The sequence below is a fragment of the Acanthopagrus latus genome, chromosome 6 (assembly GCF_904848185.1).
Source record: "Acanthopagrus latus isolate v.2019 chromosome 6, fAcaLat1.1, whole genome shotgun sequence".
NCBI lineage: Eukaryota > Metazoa > Chordata > Actinopteri > Spariformes > Sparidae > Acanthopagrus > Acanthopagrus latus.
In genome coordinates, this window is record NC_051044.1 from 31522328 (window position 1) to 31548527 (window position 26200).

A 26200-nucleotide genomic window follows, 5' to 3' on the forward strand; every position below is an offset into this window, starting at 1 on the left:
GTTAAACCGTGTTAAAAATGTGTGTATCAAATTTGATACTGCAGGTATATAAGGTTCTTTATCCCTGAATGATCATGTCAAATATTTGTAATGTAATCTACATCATGCCTACCACATTACAAGCACACAATACTTTGCAAGCACTGCACCAGCAATCACTTCTCGCATGTCTACTGTGAGAAGCATAAAGTGCATCTTCGCCTTACAAGGACAGAAACTGTTCTGATGCCTCCCACAAAGTGAAAGAAAAAGGCTGTGAGAAGTTTTATGTATAAAAAATGAGAGAAACTGCCTGAAATGTTCTATATATTCAAAATGTTATTTGCCTAGTTTGTTTTGTATCTAAAATCAGCATTGCTGTGAGTAAAAAGTTGCCAAAAATGCCAAATGTATCAAATGTGATACACAAAATATATCATAAACAAAATGATATGGCCACATTTTTGGGACTGATTTTGTTAAAAGGTTTTATAAACATCTCTTTTTCAAAAGATGTGAATTTTCTGGCTATTTTTTGATTTATCATTTGATTTGTCATTGTTTTGACTGATTAAACAAAAATACAAAAAAAAGACTACACACTAAACATACAACACCAAACACTACATAACACTCTATACACTCTAAACACGCTATAAGTCATACATCTCTCAACTCTCAAAACTCGCTATCTCTATCACTGTCTATATCACCGTCACTGTTGCTCTCACTCTTTCGTCTCCGTCCCTCCCTCAACTCCCCCTGTTCCATAGCAACCAAATCACATGGTTTGCCATATAATTTTGTGATTGGTTGGTGTGGTGCCACAAACCAAGACTCACTGAGACTATGTCTTGCTGCTACATCATCTTAAATTGGTCATGTGGTTTTGACGTGCCTGCACGTCAATCGACCTCAGAGGATTAAAGCATGTTGAGCCAGGGGAACACAACGAATCAATAGTTTCGGCACCATATTATCCATCTGTCTGCTGCTGTCCGGAGATATCCATCAGTACCCTGGCCCAAATAACTTGCAGGCAAAACACTTGACAAATACTATCCGCAGTGGTGACTGCCCATACTGCGGGAAGTTGGTGAGAGCAAACACCAAAGCAGTTTCTTGTGATTTTTGTGATGCATTTGCTCACATAAAATGCGAGAATATTGCACTGAAAATATATGATCTGGCCATGAGGACTAAATTCAATATTTCATTGACTTGTAATCAGTGCTGTGTGAATGAAATGTGTCACACAAATTTTTTTTTTGGTGACATAGATGAGTCAGTGCATTGTTTCGATGACAGTACGGCAGATGTAGGGAGTGACTATGATTCTGTTTTTAAACAGAAAGTGTGAATTGGATGTCATCTGAAATTCTTGATATTCTCAGACATGACAGGTGGTTTAAAAAGTTTAAAATACCTAAACTGACAACTGATTATTACATACATGTGTACTTGAGAAATCAGGCCAGTTACAAAGTAGAGAAAGCGAAATCTGAATTTTATACTGATTTGATTGCTATAGATTCACATCAACCAACAAAGCCATGGAAAGTACTTAATGACATGGGGGCTACAGAACATTTGAAATTAAAATCTGATAATCTTGGGTTAGTCATAGAGGATAAGATGTGTTATGATAAGTGTCAGGTTGCCTGTCATTTCAATAAGTTTTTTATGACTGTTGCTGCCAGTCTGGCCTTGTATTTCAGGTAAATATGGCCAATCATTTGTTAACTCTTCTTATAAAAAGGTAAACATGTTATTACTGACGCTTTTGAAATAAAGCCTGTATCAGAGGAAGAGGTGAAAACAGGCTTATCCACCCTGTCAACTAACAAGGCTACTGGACTGGATCTTATTCCTTCCAGATTTTTGAGAGATAGTGCCAGTGTTACAAGTATACTTACTCATATTATTAACTTATCCTTAACGCAGGGTATCTCTCCAAGTGAAATGAAAAATGCTAGGGTGGCCCCCTTTTAAAGAAAATAGCAGATCAGATGTTGGAAATTATAGACCAGTATCAATTCTGACCTCTATATCAAAAGTGTTTGAGCATCTTGTGTATAAGCAGGTGGAGGAGTATGTTGTCAGACAAAATCTGCTATATGAGCTTCAGTCTGGCTTTAGAGCAGCATACTGTTGGGCCTCATGCCCTCATGCATGTGTCTCAAACAAAGAGACCAAGAGAGGCCTGTGGTTGAAGCCAGAAGCCTAACTACTAGGACCTCTGCCACAAGGAACTACAAGAACAAAGAGCAGGGAAAAAGGCCGACCAGGTGTCAAAAACGTGACCAGGTTGACCTGCCCCCAAGACTTTCATCCAGTTCCTATTGGCTGTGGGCCGGAAGCTCCACCAGGATCACAGTGACGTAACTCCCATGTTAAAAGGTCACAGAGTATTCCCGGAGCTTATGTTGTGAAGAGACTTTGGTTTCATGCAAACGCTGCCATAAGGATACAACTTTGAGAAACGTTTTTCACTTTTGCTTGAGCTAATTTCAGTTCCCTCCTTGCTGGACGAGAGAGAAACTGTTTTTGTTTTACTTTCGTTTTTGTTTGGACGTTCGTCATTATTGTTTTGGATCCCCAGAGGAACGCTGCACAACCCAGCCATTTCCTCACCGCCTACAGAGGGAAGAAGACCATCTTTGGCCATCTTTGTAGTCTTTATTGGGGACTTCACATGCACACACACACACACACACACACACACGCCTCCACCCAGTTACATGTTTGGCTTGCTTATGTTTTGATGTTAGTAGTCGTTGAAGGAAACTGTTGTTTGTTAAAGTAGGTGGTTTGTTTTGTGGAGGAAAGCTTTAATAAACACTGCTGATTTTAACTGAGCACCATCTGTGATTATTTTGCACAATCCCATATTGTTATAACTGCTGGTTGAGATGGTCAGTGCTTGGATTCACGCCTTCCCTCTTGTCTAATTATTGATATCTTCATAATATTGACAATTTGACTAATTCTTCAGGCTTTGAGACTAAAATGTAAATCATTTGATTATTGATCCCTCATTGCAGGGTGGTGCCCCATGTTCATTAATGACTCATTAATCAACTATAATCATTTTAATTAATCAATAATATATTAATAATTAATAATCAATAATCAATATTGATTCCCAACAATACTCTACAGAAATCTGTTTTATTAATCTTTTGGATTTCATCTGCCAAAATTTTGACAAAGGAAATTATGTAAGGATGGTTCTTCTAGATTTGCAAAAAGCATTCGATACAGTAAACCATGAAATACTGCTTTCTAAACTGCAGTGCATGGGACTTATTGATACTGCAGTTAAATGGTTCACTTCATACCTCACAGGAAGGACTCAAGTTTGTGAAGCGGAAGGGACCACATCTGATCCTGAGCTTATAACATGTGGGGAGCCCCAAGGTTCTATCCTGGGTCCCCTTTCATTTTTAGCATACATGAATGACATCCTGGCCACAGTGGCACGCAAGCTTTGTTTATATGCTGATGACCCTGGCTTACTCATCCCAGGGGGTGATGTGCATGAAATAGAGAATACCCTTGGCAAAGAGCTTGAGATGGTCAGCCAGTGGCTTATAGACACAAAGCTCTCAATATATCTGGGTATAACTGAATCCATTTTTTTTTTAACAAAATGGAAGGAGTCAAAAACCAATGCGCTAAAGATCATGTGTAATGGTATTGAAAGAGTGTCTAAGTCAAGCATTACATATCTAGGACTAACATTAGAACAATCACTAACATGTGGAATTATTGCAGCCCAAATATTAGCTAAATGTGCCAGCAAATTAAGAGTGTTTGTGTCGTAAGGCCTTTTGATTTCTCTACTAATACATTTCTTGTTTTAGCTCTGAAACAGTCCCACTTTGATTATGCTTGCTCTCCATGGTTCTGTGGATTTTCTGTCAAGCTTAAAAACAAACTGCAAGTTATGCAAAATAATGTTATCCGGTACTTGTTGAATGCACCCCCCCCGTACTCACATTGGTAGAGATGGTTGGTAGAGATGGTATTTTGTTATGGAACAGTTTGCCACCTGTCACCAAACTTTTAAATTGTCAACAGTCTTTTAGAAATCAGGTTAGGTCCTTTTAATGGAACAAGGTGACGAATCTATGATAAGTCCATGTCTATGCTTGCCCTATTTATGTTTTTACTTGATATGTATTTTATTTTCTTATAACGTTTGGTAATTTATTTTTTCTTTGGATTATGTCTGATAGTATGTCAGTGTGTCTTTGTTGTCTTATGTGTTGACACCAAGGACCATGTTGGAAAGAAGTGTTTTCACTTTAACATGTTATCCTTTGGATTATATTTTCTGTCTTCAAATCCAAAAATCAATCAATCAATCAAAAAAGGGACATCTACTTTTTCAAATTTGACTCAGTTAAAACCATATTTGGTACACAGCAATGTGGGACTAGCAAGCACACTTCCATTACAAATGAGCAAGATAAGTTGAAAACATGGCCACTATCATATCAAATTGCCTCACTAAGGGAGGGGCCTAGAATGAATTGTACATAACTTAATAAACATAGGTCCAATCATACAACTCAGCTGACACACTGTGTTGCCAAAAGTATTCGCTCACCTGCTTTGACTCGCACTTAAGTGACATCCCATTCTTAATCCATAGAGTTTAATATGACATCGGTCCACCCCTTTGCAGCTATAACAGCTTCAACTCTTCTGGGAAGGCTCTCCACCAGGTTTAGGAGTGTGTTTATGGGAATTTTCCAGAGGCACATTTGTGAGGTCACACACTGATGCTGGACGTTAGGCCTGGCTTTCCATCTCCGCTCTAATTCATCCCAAAGGTGTTCTATTGGGTTAATGTCAGAACTCTGTGCAGGCCAGTCAAGTTCATTCACACCAAACACTCTCATCCATGTCTTTATGGACCTTGATTTGTGCACTGGTGCACAGTCATGTTGGAACAGGAAGGGGCCATCCCCAAACTGTTCTCACAAAGCTGGGAGCATGGAATTGTCCAACATCTCTTGGTATGCTGAATCATTCAGTGTTCCTTTCACTGGAACTAAGGGGCCAAGCCCAGCTCCTGAAAAACAACTCCACACCATAATCCCCCCTCCACCAAACTTTACACTTGGCACAGTACAGTCAGACAAGTACCGTTCTCGTGGCAACCTCCAAACCTAGACTCATCCATCAGATTTCCAGATGGAGAAGCGCGATTCATCATTCCAGAGAAGGCGTTTCCACTGCTATTATTGCCAGTAGCGGCATGGTTTACACCACTGCATCCGACGCTTTGCATTGCAATTGCTGATGTATTGCATGGATGCAGCTGCTTAGCCATGGAAACCCATTCCATGAAGCTCTCTACGCACTGTTCTTGAGCTAATCTGAAGGCCACATGAGGTTTGGAGGTCTGTAGCGATTGACTCTGCAGAGAGTTGGTGACCTCTACTCAGTTCCATCATTTTATGTGGCCAACCACTTTGTGGCTGAGTTGCTGTCATTCCCAATCGCATCCACTTTATTATAATACCACTGTCAGTTGACTGTCAGCATCTACCCCATCTCCCGGATTGTTCCACTCACTAGACTAAACCTAAGCTGGTCCATGTCATTACAGACAAGTCTTGCCTAAATTCAGATCACCACACACAATGATCCGAACATGGCTAAATGTTGTGATTCTCAGCCTAAATTGGCCAAAGCCAACAAACCACATAATGGTCAATCAACTTGCATTGGGGTGGCTGTAGCTTAGTGTGTAGAGCTGGTGGACTAGTGATTGGAAGGTTGCTGGTTCGAATCCCGGCTCCCCTGGGACAGGACTGAGCTACATGTCCTTGATAAGATACTGAAGTGGCACCTTGTGTGGCAGCCGCTGCCATCAGTAAGGGTCCTGTGATGCGCCCATTGAGTAAACTGGATTTGGCCCCAGTAAGCCCCGCAACTCCTTAGGGGGAAAAAGCAGCAACATCCCGCGACCCTCACGGATAAGCTGCAAGAAAACGGAATCGACTTGCATTTCTTTGCAACACACACTTATACCATTTATAGGGTTCCATGCAAGGTGCAATCCTGCTTGTCAGGAGCAATTTTTGGGTTCAGTATCTTGCTCAAGGATACTTCAACTGGCAACCTGGGCTTCAAACCATTGACCTTCCGATTACTGGAAAACATCTGTGGTCAACATTCTCAGCCTACCCAATAGCATTATGTCAAGTCAGCGTTAAATTCAGTGGACCATGCTTCCCGAGAGTTGAAAGCTGAGAAGTTCATCCTAAGTAAAACTTGGAGCCAAGGCTTGCTCAAAAGGATTCAGTGATAGAAGATGACCCAGAAATCAAAAAAACTTGTAACAGTCATCAGGTTCAACACAAAAGATAGCCTGGACCTGGTTAACAAGGTTTTCACTTACTATTATGCATAGCTCCAATTGAAAAAGGCAGTCGCCTGGATTCTCAAACTGAAAGATGCTCTGATGCATCCCAAAAAAGCAGAAAAAGCTTATTACACAGCACACACAGAACACCAAGTCTACCATCACTGGAAAATTTTGTCTTACCATTAGAACTGTTCATAATGAAATAGCCACCAGTCTGGACACTGATCCCTGCATTAAAGCCAAACATCTGTTTATATGCAGAAGAGGACATGTGCTCACTCTTGATTTTCCCCTCACCAAAGAATAGTGTTTTTTGTTCTCTTGGCTGATTAACGTGATGCAGTCATCAGCAAAAAGACGCAGCTGTGCTGACTGTGAGTCTAAAACCTTCTGGCTTGATGCATTTGGGTGCAATTAATCCTGTTAATATCTCTAGGTTTGACAGCCATTCACACCACATTTTTGCATGTCAATTTTCTATCTCTTTATACCAGACATGCTTCTTTTTACACAGGTCTCACGAGTGGACTTTGAATGGCAACATGATTGGCACCGAATAACCAAGGATTGTAAATAGAACTAACCATGGACATGATTCCATGTCTAGTGACAGGCTTGTATTGCACATTTATCTGGAACCTGAAGTTGTCCGTCTTTGTGCACCACTGAACAACGATGGAACGCTCCATAGGTGTTGTGGCTTGAGTCGAGGTCTTTGACTTTAGGAACTATTCCTTTATCAGGGATCGACAACAAGACCGTTTTGCTGTTGCTTACCCACTCAGTCACATGGAAAACTCCTCTGGAGCATAAGTCTTGTAGATCTTGTACTGGGCTAGATTATTTCCTATAGATTTTAAACGGCCATCAACATGTTTCAATGTTTCATTACCTCTTTTGCATCTTCTGTGGTTCTTCTGAGAGCATAGGAAGCACAGCTATGTGAAGATATGCCACCACAAAGGTGAACCTTCATCCTAAATTCTTCCACATTGTCATTTAGATCACCCTCTGTCTACCACAGAAATCATAGCAGATCTGCATCTTCCTTCAGGAGATAACCTGCTAAAACATGGACTCTACCCCATCCCCCATCAGTACCACTGTGTTCTCACTGAACCATAAGATCACACCAATGAGTGTGTCGATGAGGTCTGGTCCTTTGAGTAACTGATGATTTTGGTTCTCTGATATGTAGCAGTGCAATTAAAGATTACTCTTATCCTCTTTTTCTGTGGATGGTACACGCTGGGTGATGAGGAATGTACCACACGTTACCGTCACTGCGACTGTAGGTATTTTGTTAGTGTAGCCTCTTTCAGTAATGTTTTAATGATTTCTCTTGAATTTTCTCTTGAGAGTATCAGCCCAATGCAGCAGTGTCCATCACTGAACATCGTCAGTGACGCATCCCACCCACTCCACGCATCCTTTGAATTGGTCCCATCAGGAAAATGGTTCCGGAGTCAAAAAGGCCGAACTAACAGCTTCCTTCCACAAGCTGTTAGATTGCTGAACTGCTGATCTGGAGTATGCACACTACTACACTTCATTAGACCTTAGTCACAGTTTTAGTTTTAGTTCTCAAGTATTATATTCATATATTGTGTTTATTGTGCATTTGTGTTATGGGATCCGAGAGAAATGTGATCTAATTTTGTTGCACTACTTTTGTTAGTACAGCTAAATGACAATAAATCTTTGATTGATTGATCGATTGATTATCCAACTCTGCTGACCTTGTAACTAGGTGCATGAACTGGTGATTCTCTTGAGACATTTCTTCCTTCTCTTCACAGCTTTGTTCCAGGAAATCTCTGTTGTACTGCTTCACTAGCACTAGGCGTATGTTGCTACATATCTTTCAGTCTTTCTGGATTTCAGTTTAACTGGTACCACAGCTTGAACCGTGCTCCCTCATGACTCATGGCCCAGTGGCATGTAGGCGCTGGACATTGCACTGCTCTCAGTATAGCTTTCTTCAACCTTTTCTGGTGCAATGTTATCTTCTTTCATGACATAGAGTATGTCTGGGTGCCACTGAAAACAGGTCTGACCCTTTAGTCTCTTTTTACAAATTTTTCAAAGGTGCCCCAATGGAAGGCATCCAAAGCACAGGCCCTTAGACTTCATGAAGTCTATCAATTCTCCATTCATAAGCTCTTTGATCGTATTGCAGACAGAAAGAGCATGATTCTTGTGACAGAATAAACTTCTGTGGAAAGCTGTAACAACATATTACATCAGAGATGGTGTTCTTTACATTTGTAGCAAACATACTTTCCCTTAACCCAGTTTTCCTGATGGTTCTCTCTTTTATAGTTATACCTTGTCCTTTTGTCACATGGTGACTCTCTACCACATCTCCAAAAAGAGAATCCAGAGCTACCTGCCTGTCAATAAAATCAACTTGGCTAGAAAACTTTGCTCATCCTCTTCCTGTCTTATGTATCTCAAATTCACTCTCCATTTCTTTCTCATCTTATATGGAAGCTCACAACTCACATTTTTGTAGGATTATCCATTTATAGCACACATGGTGTTCCTACAGCCAGTTAGGCTGAGAGAGCACAAACACTTAATACTTCACTGTCTTCTGGTTTAATCTGAGGCCATTTCAAAGCAGTATGCAAAAATCCATTGGTTATCTTAAACTCATCTCCATTATGGCTTCAGTGTAACTTTCTGGCTCTCTCTGATGACATGCTGCAACTGCAAATAAGCTCCTGTGGCTCCTCACTGATACACTGGTCCAACTAATAAAGCTGGTCCTGGCGGCTGTCGTGAAGGATTTTTAAGTGAGAGGGTCACCTTTAAACATCTGAATGTCCCTGCAAGTAGGGTAAGACATAGTCTGCTGCTTAAGAAGCATTTTGCCTCTGCATTACTTGATACAGCCCACTTTCATTGTTTATTGACTGACAGCGATTGTTATCCTGCGGTTGGTCATGTTGCATCTGGTGTAGTGCTTGTCTTCCTACATCAACATCTGGGGTTGACCTAGCCTCATTTCCCTCTTCTCTGCTACTTTGAGAGTGCTTCATCGATGCATAACTGATAATGCTGTCTTAAACATTGCAAGCATCTCCTCCACATTATTCACATTTGGGCTATCAAGTTTGAAGCTACCAATTGTTATCATCATGGCTGAAAGTTGAGATAATTTGCCTCTTCTGGCTCCAGTAAACCTGCTCAGTTTTTCTTTGAGTGGGCTTTGTTGCTCCATAACCACACATTGTTCTGCCGTCTCATTCAGTGCATAAAACTGCTTGCATTTGCTCCAAAACCAGTAGCAGACTGGTAATCTGGAATTTGGTCAGATGCCAAAGGGGCCGTGGGCAATCGTGGGCCTGTCGACCAATCAGAGAGTGGCATGATTGTTGCAGCCATGCAGCTCCAAGATCATTTCTGTTGGCCTCCGTCAATAATGTTGTTACGCTAATAGCGTGATAATCTGATCAGCATTTACATACCACGTACGAGTCTCTATATCACAGTCAAGGTTACACTATAGTCTAGTCACAAACTTTTACATCTGTCTTCATTGTTTTGTAGCGAAATGTCTTATTCAGATATTCAAACAGGTGCATGGTTTGAAATAAAATAAATCTGCACTTTTTTATTTGATTATTTGTTTGCAAAAGTTAAAATGAAGCAATGCCTTCTGGGAATTTCAAGACTGAATCGAGTGGACCGCATCTGCGTTGTTGTTGGAAGTTGGAGATTGGAAGTTGGAAGCTGACTGAGATTAAGCTAGCAAAAAAATGAATCAAGGCATCAAGTGACACAGGGGGGGAGTGGAGAAACACAGAGAAATCTAAGAGAGCACTGTTGGCTGGCAGTGAAAAATGCTGCAAACTGACTGATTTGTTTTTAAAATCAAGTGCAGCTTCAGCTAGCACAAGCGCTAATACTGCTAGCATTAATGTTAGAGACACAGCTGAGCCAGCACACCAGGGAGAAAGACAGGACAGTGAGGAATATGAGCAAGAGCAGGAACAAAACGAACAAGAGGAGGATGAAGCGGTAGACGTGGATAACGAATAATGGTAAGACATGTTTTTATTATGGAGCAGCTGGCTGTGAAGATGTATTATTTTTTTTTTAATGCATTGGGGTTGTGCTTTGATATGTCCATGTTCTGGTGCAGTTGTTTACAGCACGGGAGTTTACGTTCACATCACTGGGGCATCAAAAGTGTGTGTTCTTCCTGTGTGTCCAGCGCACGTGCCCAGTAGCAGTGCAGACAAATGATAACCGTGCATGGCCAATAGCTTACAGTTGTTGTCATACAGGTTGGAGCAGATGTTTTGTAGCTTGCTCCCCTAATGGCTCAGGTTCTCTGAAGAGAGTTCGAGGGATGCCAGCTATTGGCCATGGTCCTTAACCACAAGCCAAACTTAGTCAAATTTGGTTTCCAGTGCACTGAAAGAAGTTTTGAAGTTGGCAACGCTGACTCTTCTTTTTTGTTACATTTAGTGATCTTAGAAGCCATTTTAATGCAGATGTAATGCAGATGATTACACACGGCAGAATTCTCATCTTGTTTGGTGAAACCCATCATGTCATCCATGTATGCCCTGATTGGAGGAAGAAGCAGCCCGCTCTACAGCCGTTCCGCTCCTCCTTGTATAGGTTACACATAATTAATAATCTCCTTTATGGCAGTCACTTTTAATCCAGGGAATAACACAGAACAAGTACTTTTTATTGTTTGTTCCCTTCATTCTTGTTTTGTTAAGTCTAGTCTTTAAGACAAACTGGTAGCTTGTGTGCTCGTGTCTTTGGTTGAACCAGGGCTTTGTCCCTGGGTACTGCAGCCAAATGAGAAGCATGCAATGTTTTCCAATCCTCCGGGAGTAGATGCATGAATAGACAGTATAAATAAATATAATACTTTTCCTGAGTACAAGTATCATCTGAATAAAATGTCCATTCTTGTGATAAAGTAAGGGTGTAGGGTGTGGTAGAGCTGTGAGTTGCAGTGCCTGCTAATGCTTCTGTTCCCCTCACTTTAACCTTTGAACATCAGTAAGTTCCCAGTAAGTGACTTGAATCATTGCATACTGCCTCCAACCAAACCAAAAATTATTGAATCCGTTTAGAAAAGATCCCTAAATTATTCAACCATGGCAAGAATTTAGTACTGCAAATCCAATGATTATTTTATAGTGTATAACTGTTGCGGAGGCTTCATGACATATTTAAAAGGCAGTGAATTATTAAGTTCTCACCTTCACAGTTTGTCCAGCTTCAGGGCCATCCTGGTGGGAACAGAAAGAGGTAATTAGAAAAGAGTTGGGAATTCAGAAATATTTACATTAATAATTTAGTGAAAATTTTAATTTCAGATGAGCCACAGCACTGCACTTCTTTCCTACACTAATACAAAAAGATTTTCCTCTTTTTTCCCCTCATTGTCTTCTTTGTTCTGACATTCAGTTATGACTTCTTAAAAAGAAAAAAAATCAAAACTTAAATCTTATCTGCATGTTTTGTATATAACCCATGTTACTTTTTTTCCTCATGTATAATGAAAGAGAGACCCCTTGTAATGATGAACCCACAGACATATATCAGCAACTTAACATTTTCCCTCTGCTCACAGAGCTGTTTAACGTCTTTTAGCTCACTGCTTTGGTTTATAAAAGAAAAAAAAAGAAAAAAACAAACACTTTTTTCAGTCAAAATGCTCTGAAACACTGTGAACTGCCTACCCTGCATCAAACAGCTAACAAAGTCAGCATCTAATTAGTAACCATAGGGGAGCAGCTACAGAGACTGATATTTTTCTTAAGCTTTGTAAAAGATCAACCCAGAGCAAAAAGGAGAGTGAATATTGGACTTCAGTTTATCACGTGGACACAAACAAATAAATGCAAATGTTGCTGTGTGTGTGCTTGATGAAAGAGACATAAAAAGTAGGGCTGTCAAGTGATTAAAGATAATCAAATTAATCATAAGCTCTGTGATTAATTAATCAATATTAATTGTACATGCTAATATTTGCTGTAAGCATTTAAAAATAGATTAATGCAAATAGATTTGATAGATGAGTTAGTCAATGAATAAATGGATATAAACTTGGTGAAATTTTAGGCTTGTAATACTCTGATGGTTAGAGAAGTCCTTGCCACATATGTTGCAGAAACCAGCCTTACTTCAGTGTGTTTTTGTATTTTTATGACCTTTGCAAGGCCCAGTTGTGCTACTGCGTAGGGATACGGAGGTTCTACGGTTGATAAAATGTAGTGCCAAAAGAAAAGGCGGTCTGATGGTGATGTAAAGCGGTGTGAATTTTCTCTATACAACTTACACTTGAACTTTTTTAGGTGAGCCTTGTTTTAGGTGGTTAAAATTCACTTTTTCTCTGGACCCAGTTCACTGCAATACAAAGCTGAGCGTCTGGGCTGGAGCGGCTCTCTGCTTCTCCAAACTGAGGCTGCAATGATCGGTGATTATGGTAGGGAACAGATCGACTATAGATATTTACTTTATATGACCCCACTTCAAAAAACACAAACTATCCCTTTAAAATAAATACATACAAGCTGTCACCGAAATGGAATAGACTGGACTGAAACTGTGAGTTTTATGTAATCAACCTAGATTTGCTTCTGGTGTTTTAAGAGTAGTGTGGCTCTAAGAATAAGAGGTTTGTAGGGAGTGAGTGGCGATCAAGGTGGCGCATTTTAGAGCACACAGCAGTGTGACCAACTAATAATAATCACATACCAGTAGTGGATGGAAACACATTTATTCCCATGTAATTATTACTTTTTTTGCAGTTTCTCAAACTGTGGTTGAAACTGAGCTACATCTCAATGGAACCCTAGCTACTGACAACACTCACACTTAACTGTGTAATCAACACAACGTTAATAATGGCGTGATGGCAGTCCACTATTTTGCTGTTTGCCAACTGAAAGAGGAGGAAGAAATACATGTTTGCTATTAGTTTGGGAATTAAGTAAATGCAATAGCTTAGAGGAATTTATCTTCAGATCATCATGGTCATCATGATCATCATGTCTTTCAAGACAAAATGGATAGAGGTCTTGCAAGTAACATTATATGATAATCTGTATTAATACTGACAAGAGTTCCATCTTAAAACCTACATGTAATTTTACTCAGGACTAAATATTGACATTTTCCTGCAAAATACAGTGATATAATTCTACATTGTGTTATAAATATGAATAGAAACTGCCCTGTTCTAGTTGAAACCTGCCTTTTGCAATTGAACTTTTCCATTAGCAGATCTGCAGGCAGGTGACAGCTTCTGTTACCAACCAAACCTACCTTTCAGACAGGGTTTACATTATAATATATAATTACCATAATGTCCAGTGGGCCAAATATATTAATTGATTAACGGCATATTAAATAAACTAATATTACCCAGTATTTGACAAGACAACCTAAATAGAAAGTTTTATTAGGCAAAAGTTTGGGTTTACCACTGCTGTTTGGACAGTGTGAGTTTAATAATATGTGGCATGTTGCCAGATATTTCTGCATGATAAAAAAAAAAAAAAAAAAAAAAAGTCCTATGGACATGAGAATTTGCACTTCACATTTTTCTTGCAGTGTTTCAACTCACATAAAAGTTAAAATATTCTCAACGCTTCACCACAATTTGTAGAGACGTACATTTACCCAACAACGTCAGCACAAAGCCCCACTCCGCAGTGGTGTGTAGCCACTTCTATGCGTTTAAGGGCGCTCTGATTGACTGGGAGACCGTTATTGGCAGATAAACTTTAAAGACAGTTCTCTACATGCTGTTATGACACACATTTTACTAGTGTTTGTGAGAGCTTCTCAGTTGTGTATGTGGTGTAATTTTTTTTCTATTATTGTCCAGTTGTGTGTGTGAAAGCATTTCATCTGTATGTGTATGTGGTATCCAGTATAGTATGCAATTGAGTTTGGTTTCATATGTGTATATGAGAGGTTATTTTGAATAATGGCCCCTCATCGAGCCTTATTTACTATCCCTGATCCTCTCCTGTCTCTCCATGTCCTCAGCCCTCGGTGTCTCAGAAAACGGGTGTGGCTCTGGCTGACAGGAGACTCTGGTCCTTCACTTCATATGAAATTTCTGTCAAAAGTGTCTGTGCTTCTACATTAATCGTTGCTCATATCTAGATGACCTAGAAAACCTCAATAATATGCTTGCTTGTATAGTGTGTCAGTGTCTGTATGTGTGTATTATGTATTTGTGTGTGCAGATGCTAGTGGTCCAAGCCCTGCTTTAAATTTCCAGGGTAGAGTCGATTCAAAAACTGTGGGGTTTAGATACTCTTAACGTATCATCGAGACAACTGAAAACAACACTGCACTCCATTTAACAGGTACTTTTAGATTTTGAGAATTATCATTACGACTTTGAAATTGCATTCATTCTGATCTTGACATATTTTTCACATATTATATTAAACTCTTATCTTTGTTTTTCTTTCTCTGGCCTGGCGTGAAGCATAACTACATCTTCATAATGAGACACACTTGCACTTCTTCGCCGTCATATGCGTGACTACATTTAGTGAGACTATACTTTTAGAAGGTGATAACTGGCTCTAATATATCAGAGTGGACAGTAAATAAATAAATCAAATCTGATGGACTTTGCTGTTATTCTTTAGCACTGAGGAGGAAAAAATATAGTGTTTGTGTCACCATCCAATCCAGTCTATTTTCACAACCAATTCTCCAGGGAGGCTGATTTGTGTGATATCATTATGTGCCACAGGAGTGGCAGTTGCCCCCTCCTGTAGAGAATCCTCCTTAGATGAGCTAGCTGTAACCGAGGAGCTGTCACAACTAATCTCCTATCATCACTTCTCATCACCTCTCCAGTCAAAGAAAATGATATCCAAGTAAAGATTACTCTTTGCTGCTCTGGTCTTTTTTTTCTTCTCTCTCCTAACCTGTGAAACAATTTTCTCTGACAGGGCAGCAGAGCGGGCTAGGTGCTATTTTGATATTAGCATATATATCACCAGTTATGCAGAATAGTCCATTCAGTCTGAGACGAGAGCCTGTCTGGGTGTCAGAGCCAGCTCTGTATTTGGCTTCCATCCCAAGACAACAGCCTTAATCCATTCTGAAAACAGGGCCAGGCCTCACTTTGCTCTAAGCCTAAAGTTTCTATCATTTCAAGTCAGTTCAGTGGTCTTTTATCAAATCTATCTTAAATTTCACTTTCTTCAAATGTGAAGATTTTTATTTATCTATTTTCATATATAAAACAACTTTTTTCTTGATTTGAATACACAGATCTGCTGTATTCTTTTAAAATACTATTTTCCCATACGATAGATAGATAGATAGATAGATAGATAGATAGATAGATAGATAGATAGATATTTTCTCTTCAGTTCTCTTAAGTGACAAGATATATACACACATATTGAATTGATGTTCACAATCTAGATGAGGCAACAACTGAAATGACTCATTTTGTGAGATTTCTTGAGCCAGACTTACCAAAACGATCTTTTAACGAAAAAGGTCCATCTCTGTATGAATGCCTTCTGTCATGTTGTCAGACACTAAGAATAATAACCTCAGCCTGTCAAAAAATGTTACTTTAAACAGACACAGCTGCCCCAAAGGATTACATTGTAGCAGTTGCAGCCAAGTTGTGGCCGCCAGCTGAGGTAATCTATTGGGCTGATTCTGAAAGTTTGGCAAGTATGAATTTTAAATACTGGAATTTCCTTTAAACAACACAACATGAGTTGATAATGTAGCACCTTTTCAGAGATGAGACCCCTATCATTGTGCATTTGATTCCCAACTACAAACTGAATTTGATGTAACACTATGTATGAACAGTAATTCCTTTTTTTTTTTTTTACCTGGATAGCGATGGTGAGCGAGGTGGCGTTGAAGTGCTTCTCCACCAGGTTGGCAACTCTCTGAGTGCTGCAGAATAAATCTGCCACCTCATTTGGCTGAAGATCCCGAAAACGCTCCACTGGTCTTAGAGGGCATACCAACATATCTGAGCAAATGGTGTTAAGGAATTCTTTGCTGAAAACATTCAAATATTTCTAAACCTGAAACAAAAAGAGCAAGAATTTACTCATCTCTTATAAATCTAAAACCTCTTTTACATGATAGTGAGTCTTAGTGCTTTATGCTTTATGGTTAATCCACAATAACTGTGCAGTTACTGAAAAATAATGCAGCATCAAGCATCCTAATCTGGCCGTATAAATGGTCCATTTGGCTGAAAACTGAATACTTCCATTGCCCCAGTAAGCAGAGAGTGAAATATATAGTGACTCAGAGCTGAACGATTTGGGAAAAAAAAATCTTATCTGAAAAAGATTCAGGTTCAGATCCAGGGTGGAAAGGGAACCCAAAACTGCATGTGAACTGAAGTCTTACAAATAAAGTAAATTGATATTTACCTTCTGCAATCTGTAGATGATGGTGAGTTAAACCCATTTCACCAGAGTGCAGGGCAGTAATCACTATTCTATCACACACACGGAAAGTAGGTCCAACACATACCTACATGAAACTTACTTACTTAGTTACTACTTACTTACTTACTTATGCAGAAGTTATTAATACCGTCCCCAGCCACTATTTGAGTAAAAGCAGTCAAGCCTCTCCAAAGACTATTAACATGAAATTATGATATCTATGTTGTACGCTACAACAACTTGTCCTCCATTGTGTTACTGCTAACAACTTAGCATCAGTGTTATTAAGCATTAAAAACTATGATATTCAGTTTTGGTAATGAAACAAACAGAGATAGTAGCAATTCAGCCAACATTGGAAATAAGCAGGTATGCTCTTAGCCAATCAGCAATTCAGGCAAAGAAAGCTGATACAATCTAATTCAAGGCAAGAAAGCACAGCAAAAACTCACTTCACAAACAAAAAATAATTATCATGACTTGTACTCCCTCGGGAGGTGTTCCTGGCATGTCCCGCTGGGAGGAGACCCCAAGGAAGACCCAGGACACGCTGGAGTGACTATGTCGCCCAGCTGGCCTGGGAACGCCCTGGGGTCCTCCCGGATCAGCAGGAGGAAGTGTCCGGAGAGAGGGAAGTCTGGGTGTCCCTGCTCAGGCAGCTGCCCCCGTGACCTGGTCGGATAAGCGGATGAAAATGGATGGATGGACTTGTACTAAGATATCATGACCTCAAAACCATAACGTTATTTTTGTCTTCAAGATTCCAAAGTTTATCCAAAGGGGCCCTAGGTTTAATTATAACAGCTTTGAAGACTTTCACAAATCAAATGCATTGGAGATGGACTTAGACGACTTTACTGATCCTTTTGGGAGGTTCCCTCTGGGAAACTGAAGCTCCATGTCACACACACAGCACCGTTACACACATATACAGTTACATAGATATACATATAAGTAAATACATATAAAAACACTGTAGGAATATGAATAAGTATATATGTGTGTGTATGCAGATACACAGATACACAGTATCTGTCATGGTTATATTATTACACATGCTTATTGTAAACGTCCTTCAGTCTGTTCACCCTCCTCCCCCCAGTGAGGAGTTGAACAGTTTGATGGCACAGGGGACAATGGAGTTTTCCAGCCTCTTTGTCCAGCACTTTTGAAGGAGCAGCTTGTCACTGAACCGGCTCCGCTGGCTGCTGATGACAGTGTGCAGAGGGTGGTTGGCATTCTCCAGAACACCCCGCAGTTTGTTGAGGGTTCTCTCCTCTGCCACTGTCACCATAGGGTCCAGCTTCATGCTGACCACCGAGCCAGCCTGCCTGACCAGCTTTTCCAACCTGGAAAGTTCTGCCTCTGACGTGTTCCCGCCCCAGCACACCACAGTGTAAGAAAGAACGCTGGCGACCACAGACTGGTAGAATATCCACAAGAGCTTCCTGCAGATGTTGAAGGATGGTAGCCTCCTCAGGAAGTACATCCTGCTCTGAGCCTTCTTATACAGCTGCTTAGTGCTGCTCATCCAGGCCAGCTTCTTGTCCAGCCACAGCCCAAGATATTTATTGGTCTCCCCAACCTCCACCTCCTCTGCTCCTAACAGAACTGGTCTCAGTCTGGGTCCGGCCCGTCCTGAAGTCAATGACCAGTTCTTTAGTCTTTGAAGTGTTGAGCTGCAGGTTGTTGATGGTGTTCAAATCCTTAGTGATGAGAAAATATAAAGGCACCAAGCCATAAAAAAACTGAAAGAGACATTGGAGTTCATTCCTGTCTCATGAAACAGCATCCTGTTGTGAGAAGATGATTACATCTTAGCACTTCATGCCACAGTGGCCTCTTCTGAGAGCCATTTATCTCAAGAGCCACAAACAAAGCCACAAATGTCTGTCTGTCTGTCTGTCTGTTTGTCTGCATGTGTGTGTATGTATGTGTTTGTATGTGAGTGTGCGTGTGTGCCTGTCTGTATGCGTGTGTGTGTTTGTTTGTGTGTGTGTATGAAATGAAATCAGATGCCACATGAGCTGATATCTTTTTCTCCTTTGTGCTGTGCTGTGATTGAGCTTGTCCATATGGAAGACAGACAGGCCGAGTCTAGAGCTTGTTTTCTTTCTGTCACTGGATGAATAACAAACACATTGACCTCGACGAGTTTAAGGGATATTTCGGTGTAAATTTTATCCATGGTCTAACACACTGTGACACAAGTAAGATCCCCCCACAAGAGATCAAGTTTGCAGGCCGCTAGTTTACTTAGTTTTAGCAACCTCAGAAATGACCGCATGATTACAAAACATTGCAGTATAAGCCTCTAACAAGAAGCTGCCATCAAAAAGCCACAAATTATGCTCAGAACAGCACCAAACTTCAGCAACAGTACAAATAGGGTCCCAGCACATAGATCCAGGCATCAAACCTCCCCTAGCTTAGCTGGATTGCTACTGTAAAGCTTCCTGTGTGGGGAAGCCCTGCGAGTCGATTACATAGTGCAGTAGAGTTCAGCTGCTCAAGGACAAAAATGTATGATTATTACACCATGGAAATGCAATCAAAGTTCATATGTGTCTTACCTAGCAGTTTATCACAGTTATTTTCGAGAGCTGACAGGGAAATTGAGCATTTCTAAACTCTTAGTTTTGAACACAACACTTTTGCCTTATTCTGAACTATATAAACATAAAACTTCCTGCACTGTCATAGAACTTTGGCCATAAATCACTGCTGTAGAATTATCTAATTTGAAAAAAAAAATAAAAAAATCAGACGACACTGGGACGCAGGACCTAAGAAAACATTTTGCCATCCCTAGCTGCAGCCCCGAACCCAATCAGGAAGCAGAGTATACAAGCCTGACATTCTATTCATCATCTCAGTCTAATAAACACAGGAACTTTTCACAAGGTGCCAATCCCTCGCTCCTTTTACTATATGCCAATACACACAGCACCTTTTGAGTATGTATCCACTCACAGGCACACACCTTTTTCAGAGGTTCCCGAATGGCCTGCGTCTTTAGCGTGCCAGGGGAGGCTGATTTCTTCCCCACAACTATTGTGTGGGAAAGAGTGAGGAGAGCTTTCCATATGTCTCTGCCCGAGCCAATCTCATCATCAGCCCAGAACAGCCTCTCCTCTCTGTCTCCGGCCGGCTGCTCCAGTCAGGGGGTTTGAAGGATGAGATTGAAGAGCCCAAGCATTTCCATATAGTGAGAAAACCATCTGCTCATATCCCATTATTATCTGTCACAACAGTTATTTGACTGCTTTTGTCTGATTCACTCCCGGGGTCGTGGTGCATGTAATAAGAACAAGGCATCACAGATTGGTTTTACATTGCAAATGCAATCATTTCTTTGAGGGAAAACATCTGTCCTTGTACCCCTCACATCCACACACCCCAATCCCATTCCCAATGCCACACTGTCATTATTACTCGTACCTCTCAGTGACCTTCCTCCTCCTCTCTGTCCCATCTGAATCACACCAATTTTACAAAATCTAATACACCTTGATTCTGTGGGCTGTTCACAGCAGTAAATGACCAAATCAAGTAGACTTGTAATAGCCACATGCAGGATAAGATTGCTCCAGGTGGGAGTGTGGTGTTAATGGACACTACGGCATCCTGATGGAAATCATAATAACATTTATTATTATTATTATTATTATTATTGTTATTATTATTAGACCATTATTTATATGGTGCTTTTCAGGAAAGTTGCGAAGAACTATTCTTACAATTACAAGAACACTTAGCTTAGGCTTATGATAAAGTAATGAAAAGAGTTAACATAGTTGCTGCCTCGTCTAGGTTGTCAAATAAGTCAGCCATTACTGTGCCGGCAGGTAAACTATGACCTTCTCTCTCCAACTCTTTCCACTGTCATCATCCATCAGCAATTCACTTTTTCAGAGCAACACATCTACTTGAACCTGTGTTAGGATCTTCATATTTAACAAAAAGGTCCATTTCCATTGACATTGTTTCAGTAACGTTATCTGACACTTAGGCTTAATTTAATCTAAGATTAGCTCTCATCAGAGTTGGGTAAAGTAGGTTTGAAATGAAAAAAATCCAGATTTAAAATTGAGCAGAATTACCATTGCATCATTAAAATGTATTCTCTGCTTAGTAAAGCTAAGGTTAGTTATGTAAACCAAAGTTAAACAGAGTTTGATCAACTTGGAGATGCTACCCACATTAACATGTATATATAAATGAAATAAATGTGCGTGCTGTCATTAGTATAAATGGAAGAGGGAAAACCACCGTGTGTGGGTTACTCTGTGTTCCTTAATAAAACATCAAGTAGTTTGCTAAAATAGCTTTACTGTTAGTAGGTCCAGTCTTCTGCTCCATAACTACTGATCTGAGATCTTAAAAAAAAAAAATAATAAAATCTGCATCACCATAAAACTAAGGTAGTTTGAGTTTGAGATTTTATTCCAGCAACTTGATAATTTTGCTCAGTTCATTTAAAAAAAGAAAACCATGTTAAAGTTAAACCTTCTCAGCTACAACTTTCAAGATAATATTGGATCACCATTTAAATTGGAGTTGAAAGTTTTGTTACACACCCCGTTTTTAAAGGAAATTCATACCTGTATGGAAAAGCTTTTACCAGAAGAACTGTGAGGTCAAAATGCAAATGTGATACTTCATTTGAAAGTGAATAACATATTTTAGCATATGGCTACAACACAACCAAAACTACATCACTTCAAACACAGCTCAAAAACATTTTTTCTACAACAAGTCATATTTGAATAACATCATAGATTTTCATGTTGGAAAGGTAAAATTGCTTATAAGAGTGAATGATTGATGTGTGGGTTGCCAGTAAAAACTTGTTCTAGCATGGCCACTAACGATACCTTACAGAGCCAATAGTCCTTCAAAGCTAGGAGTGCTTGGTGAACTCCAGGGGCTGTAATAGGGTGAAAATTAAACAGAAAGGAATGGGGTCACTTACATGGTGTAGCCAGCAACATATGGAAAGAAGATACTGTTGGGAATCAATATTGATTATTGATGTTATTATTAATTTTAATTATTATAGTTGATTAATGAAACCTAGGTAACTATGAGTCATTAATGAACAGGGGGCACCATCCTGAAAACAGGGATCAATAATCAAATGATTTACCTTTAGTCTCAAAGTCTGAAAATTAATCAAATTGTCAATATTATGAAAATATCAATAATTAGATAAGAGGGAACGCATGAATCCAAGCACTGACCATCTCAACCAGCAGTTTTTACAATATGGGATTGTGCAAAATAATCACAGATGCTGTGTTTGTGGCAGGAAGTCTCCAATAAAGACTACAAAGATGGCCGAGTGGGGCTTGGGAAGTCACGTTTGCCGGACTACAGATTAGTGGGCGTGACTTAGGAATACTCGGCGAAGAGACTACAGGAAACACCGGATGTGACTTTGTGTCACGTGAGAATGCGGATTCAGAGGTGATGAATTCAGATTCACTGATTCATATACTTGGAATTCAAAAATGGCGGCAGTGACTGTATCGACCAAAGGTGATCACAACACATGCGCGCATGGTTTGAAAAAAGGCGGTGGTTACGCCGTCTTTGGTCTCGTGTGTGGTTTGGTCACACGAGAGGTGAATTTAGAGGGATAATACCCACAGTTCCACAAAGGTAGTCGTACCACTGAGAGGAATCCGTCTTTAAAGTCAATGAAGGGGATATGCTGAACACAAGTCTTATCTTATAGCGGGGTTATTATCTGTAAGTTTACAACAGATTGCCCATAAGAATATGTGTATCTCGGTGTGTGTGTGCGTGTGTGTGCATTAGTAAAAGAGGAAAGAAGCTAAGCGAACACTTAGCAGACAACAAAGAAACAAAACACAGTGGCCACGTGGTGCATGTGGTCGTCTCTCCCTTGCGAGCTGGAATATGACGTATTATGGTCACACACAGCGGCAAGACTGTACAGACTGGATTAGCTTGAATTAGCTCCTAGCGAGCGTAGCAAACACTGTTAGTGCACAGTACAGGCAACCATAAATCAGACTTGGCGGTCCTTTCAGAACAAAAAGCATAACAAAGAAGAAACACTCTATATACTATCTGTTTCTTTACAAACAAAAGCCTCTAACTTGGTGACCGCTTGTTGCGGTAGCGTGGGTGCCTGTCTGACTCGAAGCTCTAACTCATCCAGGAGCACGAGACGGGGGTCAGCTTTAGCATCCTAAAAGCTGATGGCAGGCTGTTCACAGCATTATGTCGACTCGATGGAGGGGACGGTTTCGTCTCTTCTGAAGATTATTTCTAACTTCTGCAGGCGGTGAGGGAACGGCTCGGTTGTTCAGCGTCAGTGCTCCTCTAGGGATCCAAAACAATAACGAACATCCAAACAAAAACGAAAGTAAAACAAAATCAGTCTCTGTCTCGTCCAGCGAGGAGGGAACTGAAATTAGCTCAAGCAAAAGTGAAAAACGTTTCTCAAAGTTGTATCCTTATGGCAGCGGTTGCATGAGACTGAAGTGTCTTCACAACATAAGCTCCGGGAATACGAAGGGCAGGAATTCTCTGTGACCTTTTAACATGGGAGTTACGTCACTGTGATCCTGGCAGAGCTTCCGGGCTCACAGCCAATAGGAACCGGGTGAACGTCTTGGGAGCAGGTCAACCTGGTCATGTTTTTCACACCTGGTCGGCCTTTTTCCCTGCTCTTTGTTCTGTAGACCTCGTGGCTGAAGTAGTTTAGGCCTCTGGCTTCACCTACAGGCCTCTCTTGGTCTCCTTGTTTGAGACATGTGCATGAGGGCAGGAGGCCCAACGATACCCGACTGGTCAGGAAGAAGAGAAAACATGTCTCCTTTTGTGAAAGTAGGTGTGTTTTTGGTTTGCAAACAGAGTTTCCAGACAGGGCGCAATGGACTTCATAGGACAACATTCATAACTTGGATTAATTTAATTAGATTTTTTAGACCAGTGGTCCTCAATAGGCGGCCCCCAAACTGTTATTCCTTCACTATGTGTTTTGGTTGGGTCAGCATGTGTACACTGGGACTTGTCTCCATGCTAATGATACACAGACAGCTGGGTCACTAACTTTCACTTTCGTTTTTTGAGCAGTTCGCATTTTGCCGGCTGTAGGAGCCAAAATTGCATGAAAATGGCGTGTTCCGAGTTCACTGCTTAACGAAAAACAGACAGTGAAAAGCAGCAATTTGAAGAAGAATGGACTGAAAAATTTGCATTCATTCTCTCTCCAACCAGCACAAGACCCATGTGCTTAATATGCCAGGAGACTATAGCTGTGATGAAGATTTCTAATTTGAAACAGCATTATGAGATGAAGCATAGGAATTTTAAAGAGACATTTCCTCAAAATTCAGAGGTAAGCACAACAAAAATAAATGCACTGAATTCGTCATATGAAGTTGCAAGTATGATTCCTGTCACATCTATGACCCAACAACAAACAGCAACTAGTACTCACTTAGAGTGGTGTGGATGTTGGGGAAGCACAAGAAGCCATTCTCGGATGCAGAAATAATAAAATAATGCAGGACTGAAGTGATGGACACAAGGAGGAAATATTCAACTATGTATTTTAATTTATGTCAAAATGGAAATGACATTTATTTTATTTCATATTTTTGTTGTTTTAAATGAAAAGGATATTTTGTTTTGAATATTACAGTATTATTGCATGTGGCCTGACCAACCTCAATACATGGATCTTTGAGCCACTGAAAAAAATCCATGTGGCCCTTTAACATTTGTATTTGTATTGCGTGTTAATTATCAAGTCATGGACACTTATGGACCTCATGACCACCTCAAAAGTAGGGAGTAGCCATGTTTTTTCCAGTCTCTTCTGTTTACTGTGCTTGTAAATCTGAACAAGTTATAATTGGCTTGTCATGGTGTCAATTAAAATCAACCATATGGCTCATCTGTGGAGGACACCACATATCTAACCTATATTCATACAAGTGTTAACACTTACATCCTCATTTGTGGTACCGACCAGCTTTGACCGGCCCAAGCTGACCTCCCGATGGGCCAGCGGGTTTAGAGGGGTTAAATATAATCTAGTTTTGGAGAAACAACTAATATGAGGTTTAAAGAGAGGTTTAAATGGCATTGTTCTTAATTTTAAGCTAGTCTTTAAAGTTTGGTGCAACATAATTGAATCATTAAACCTAAACTATGATTTAATCAAATTTAAAAATGAATCCTTGTTGGTGCTGTTGTGGTTCATGATTCTGTATCTTTGTTCTGTGTCTTGTTTTGTCTTACGTTTTGATTTCCATGTCCTCTTATGTCGTTTCAGTGTCTCCTGTGCTGTTCCTCTTTTTTCCTCTTGTTGCATGTTTGTCTCCCTGTGTGTGCCAGTGTTATTTCTGCTCTGTGCTTCCCCCTCGTTATCTCACCTGTCCTCTTCCCTCCTCTCTCGCCTCACCTGTTCCTTGTCCCCTCATCAGTGTGTTCTGTGTATTTAAGCCTTTGTTCCCTATGCACTCCTTCTCAGTTCATTGTTGGTATTGCGTGTAACGTTCCTTGTGTTTCCTTGCGTGTCTTCTGTTCTTCAGCAGTATGTTTTTAGTTGTCCTTGATTTCTGTTTCTTCTGTGTGTCACAACTTCAGCCAGACTTTAGTTTTTCATCTGTCTGTTTCATGTTTTCTCCTCACTAACTCTCACGTCATTTCAGACCCTGCCTCTCCCCCCTGCTCTGCATTACCTGTTGGTTTGATCCACCTGATCTGCTCCACCCCCTTACTCACCTGCTCCTCATCAGCTAATCAGCCCCCTCAGGATTTATACTGAGCCTGTTCCCTCAGTTCTTTGCCAGATTGTCTAGTGTGTTCTGTATTTTTTGAATCTGATCCTGCCTGCTTGTGATTCGACCTGCCTTTTGGACTCTGGACTCTCCCTCTTGCCTGCTCCCTCTGGATTTGTTTGCCTCGCTGACTGACTACTTGGTTTGACCCTCGCTTGTAATTAAACATATTCTTTTGCAACTGAACTGTTTCCTTTGTGTTGTGTTATTGGGTTCCTGCCTGCCATTTTGTGAAGCCTGACACTGTGTTCGATTTGAACTTTGACATTTTGTTTGCACTTTTTTTAGCTGTTTCATTTGCTACTTTGTTTTTCTGTCCTTGGAATCATTTTCATTGTGCCCCTGTTTTGTTTTTGTTTTTTTTTGTTGTTTGGGACTCTTGTTAAATAAAGCTCACGTTTTGTTCTCTCCTATCTTGCCTCCTTGAGTCCGCATTTGTGCCCACTTCCAATTTCCGCCACCGTTTGACAGGTGCAATCTAGGAAGATTGCACCTATTCCACCCCCATTTTTTTTTTTAAATGGCAAAAAATGAGGTCATTGCATGAGTTTGTAATACTACTTAAG

General features: G+C 40.3%; 1 protein-coding gene across 2 annotated transcripts in view; it reads right to left on the bottom strand.

The window, feature by feature from the left end:
* The window catches only part of fhit (fragile histidine triad diadenosine triphosphatase), a 368692-nt gene that overhangs the window by 53478 nt on the left and 289014 nt on the right, over window positions 1–26200 (bottom strand). For both annotated transcript variants that reach the window (XM_037102526.1, XM_037102527.1), the window contains 2 exons: window positions 16234–16379; window positions 11599–11628 (listed from right to left, as the gene is read on the bottom strand). In XM_037102526.1, the coding sequence (XP_036958421.1) occupies window positions 11599–11628; window positions 16234–16379 (176 nt within the window). The remainder of the gene's footprint in view (window positions 1–11598; window positions 11629–16233; window positions 16380–26200) is intronic.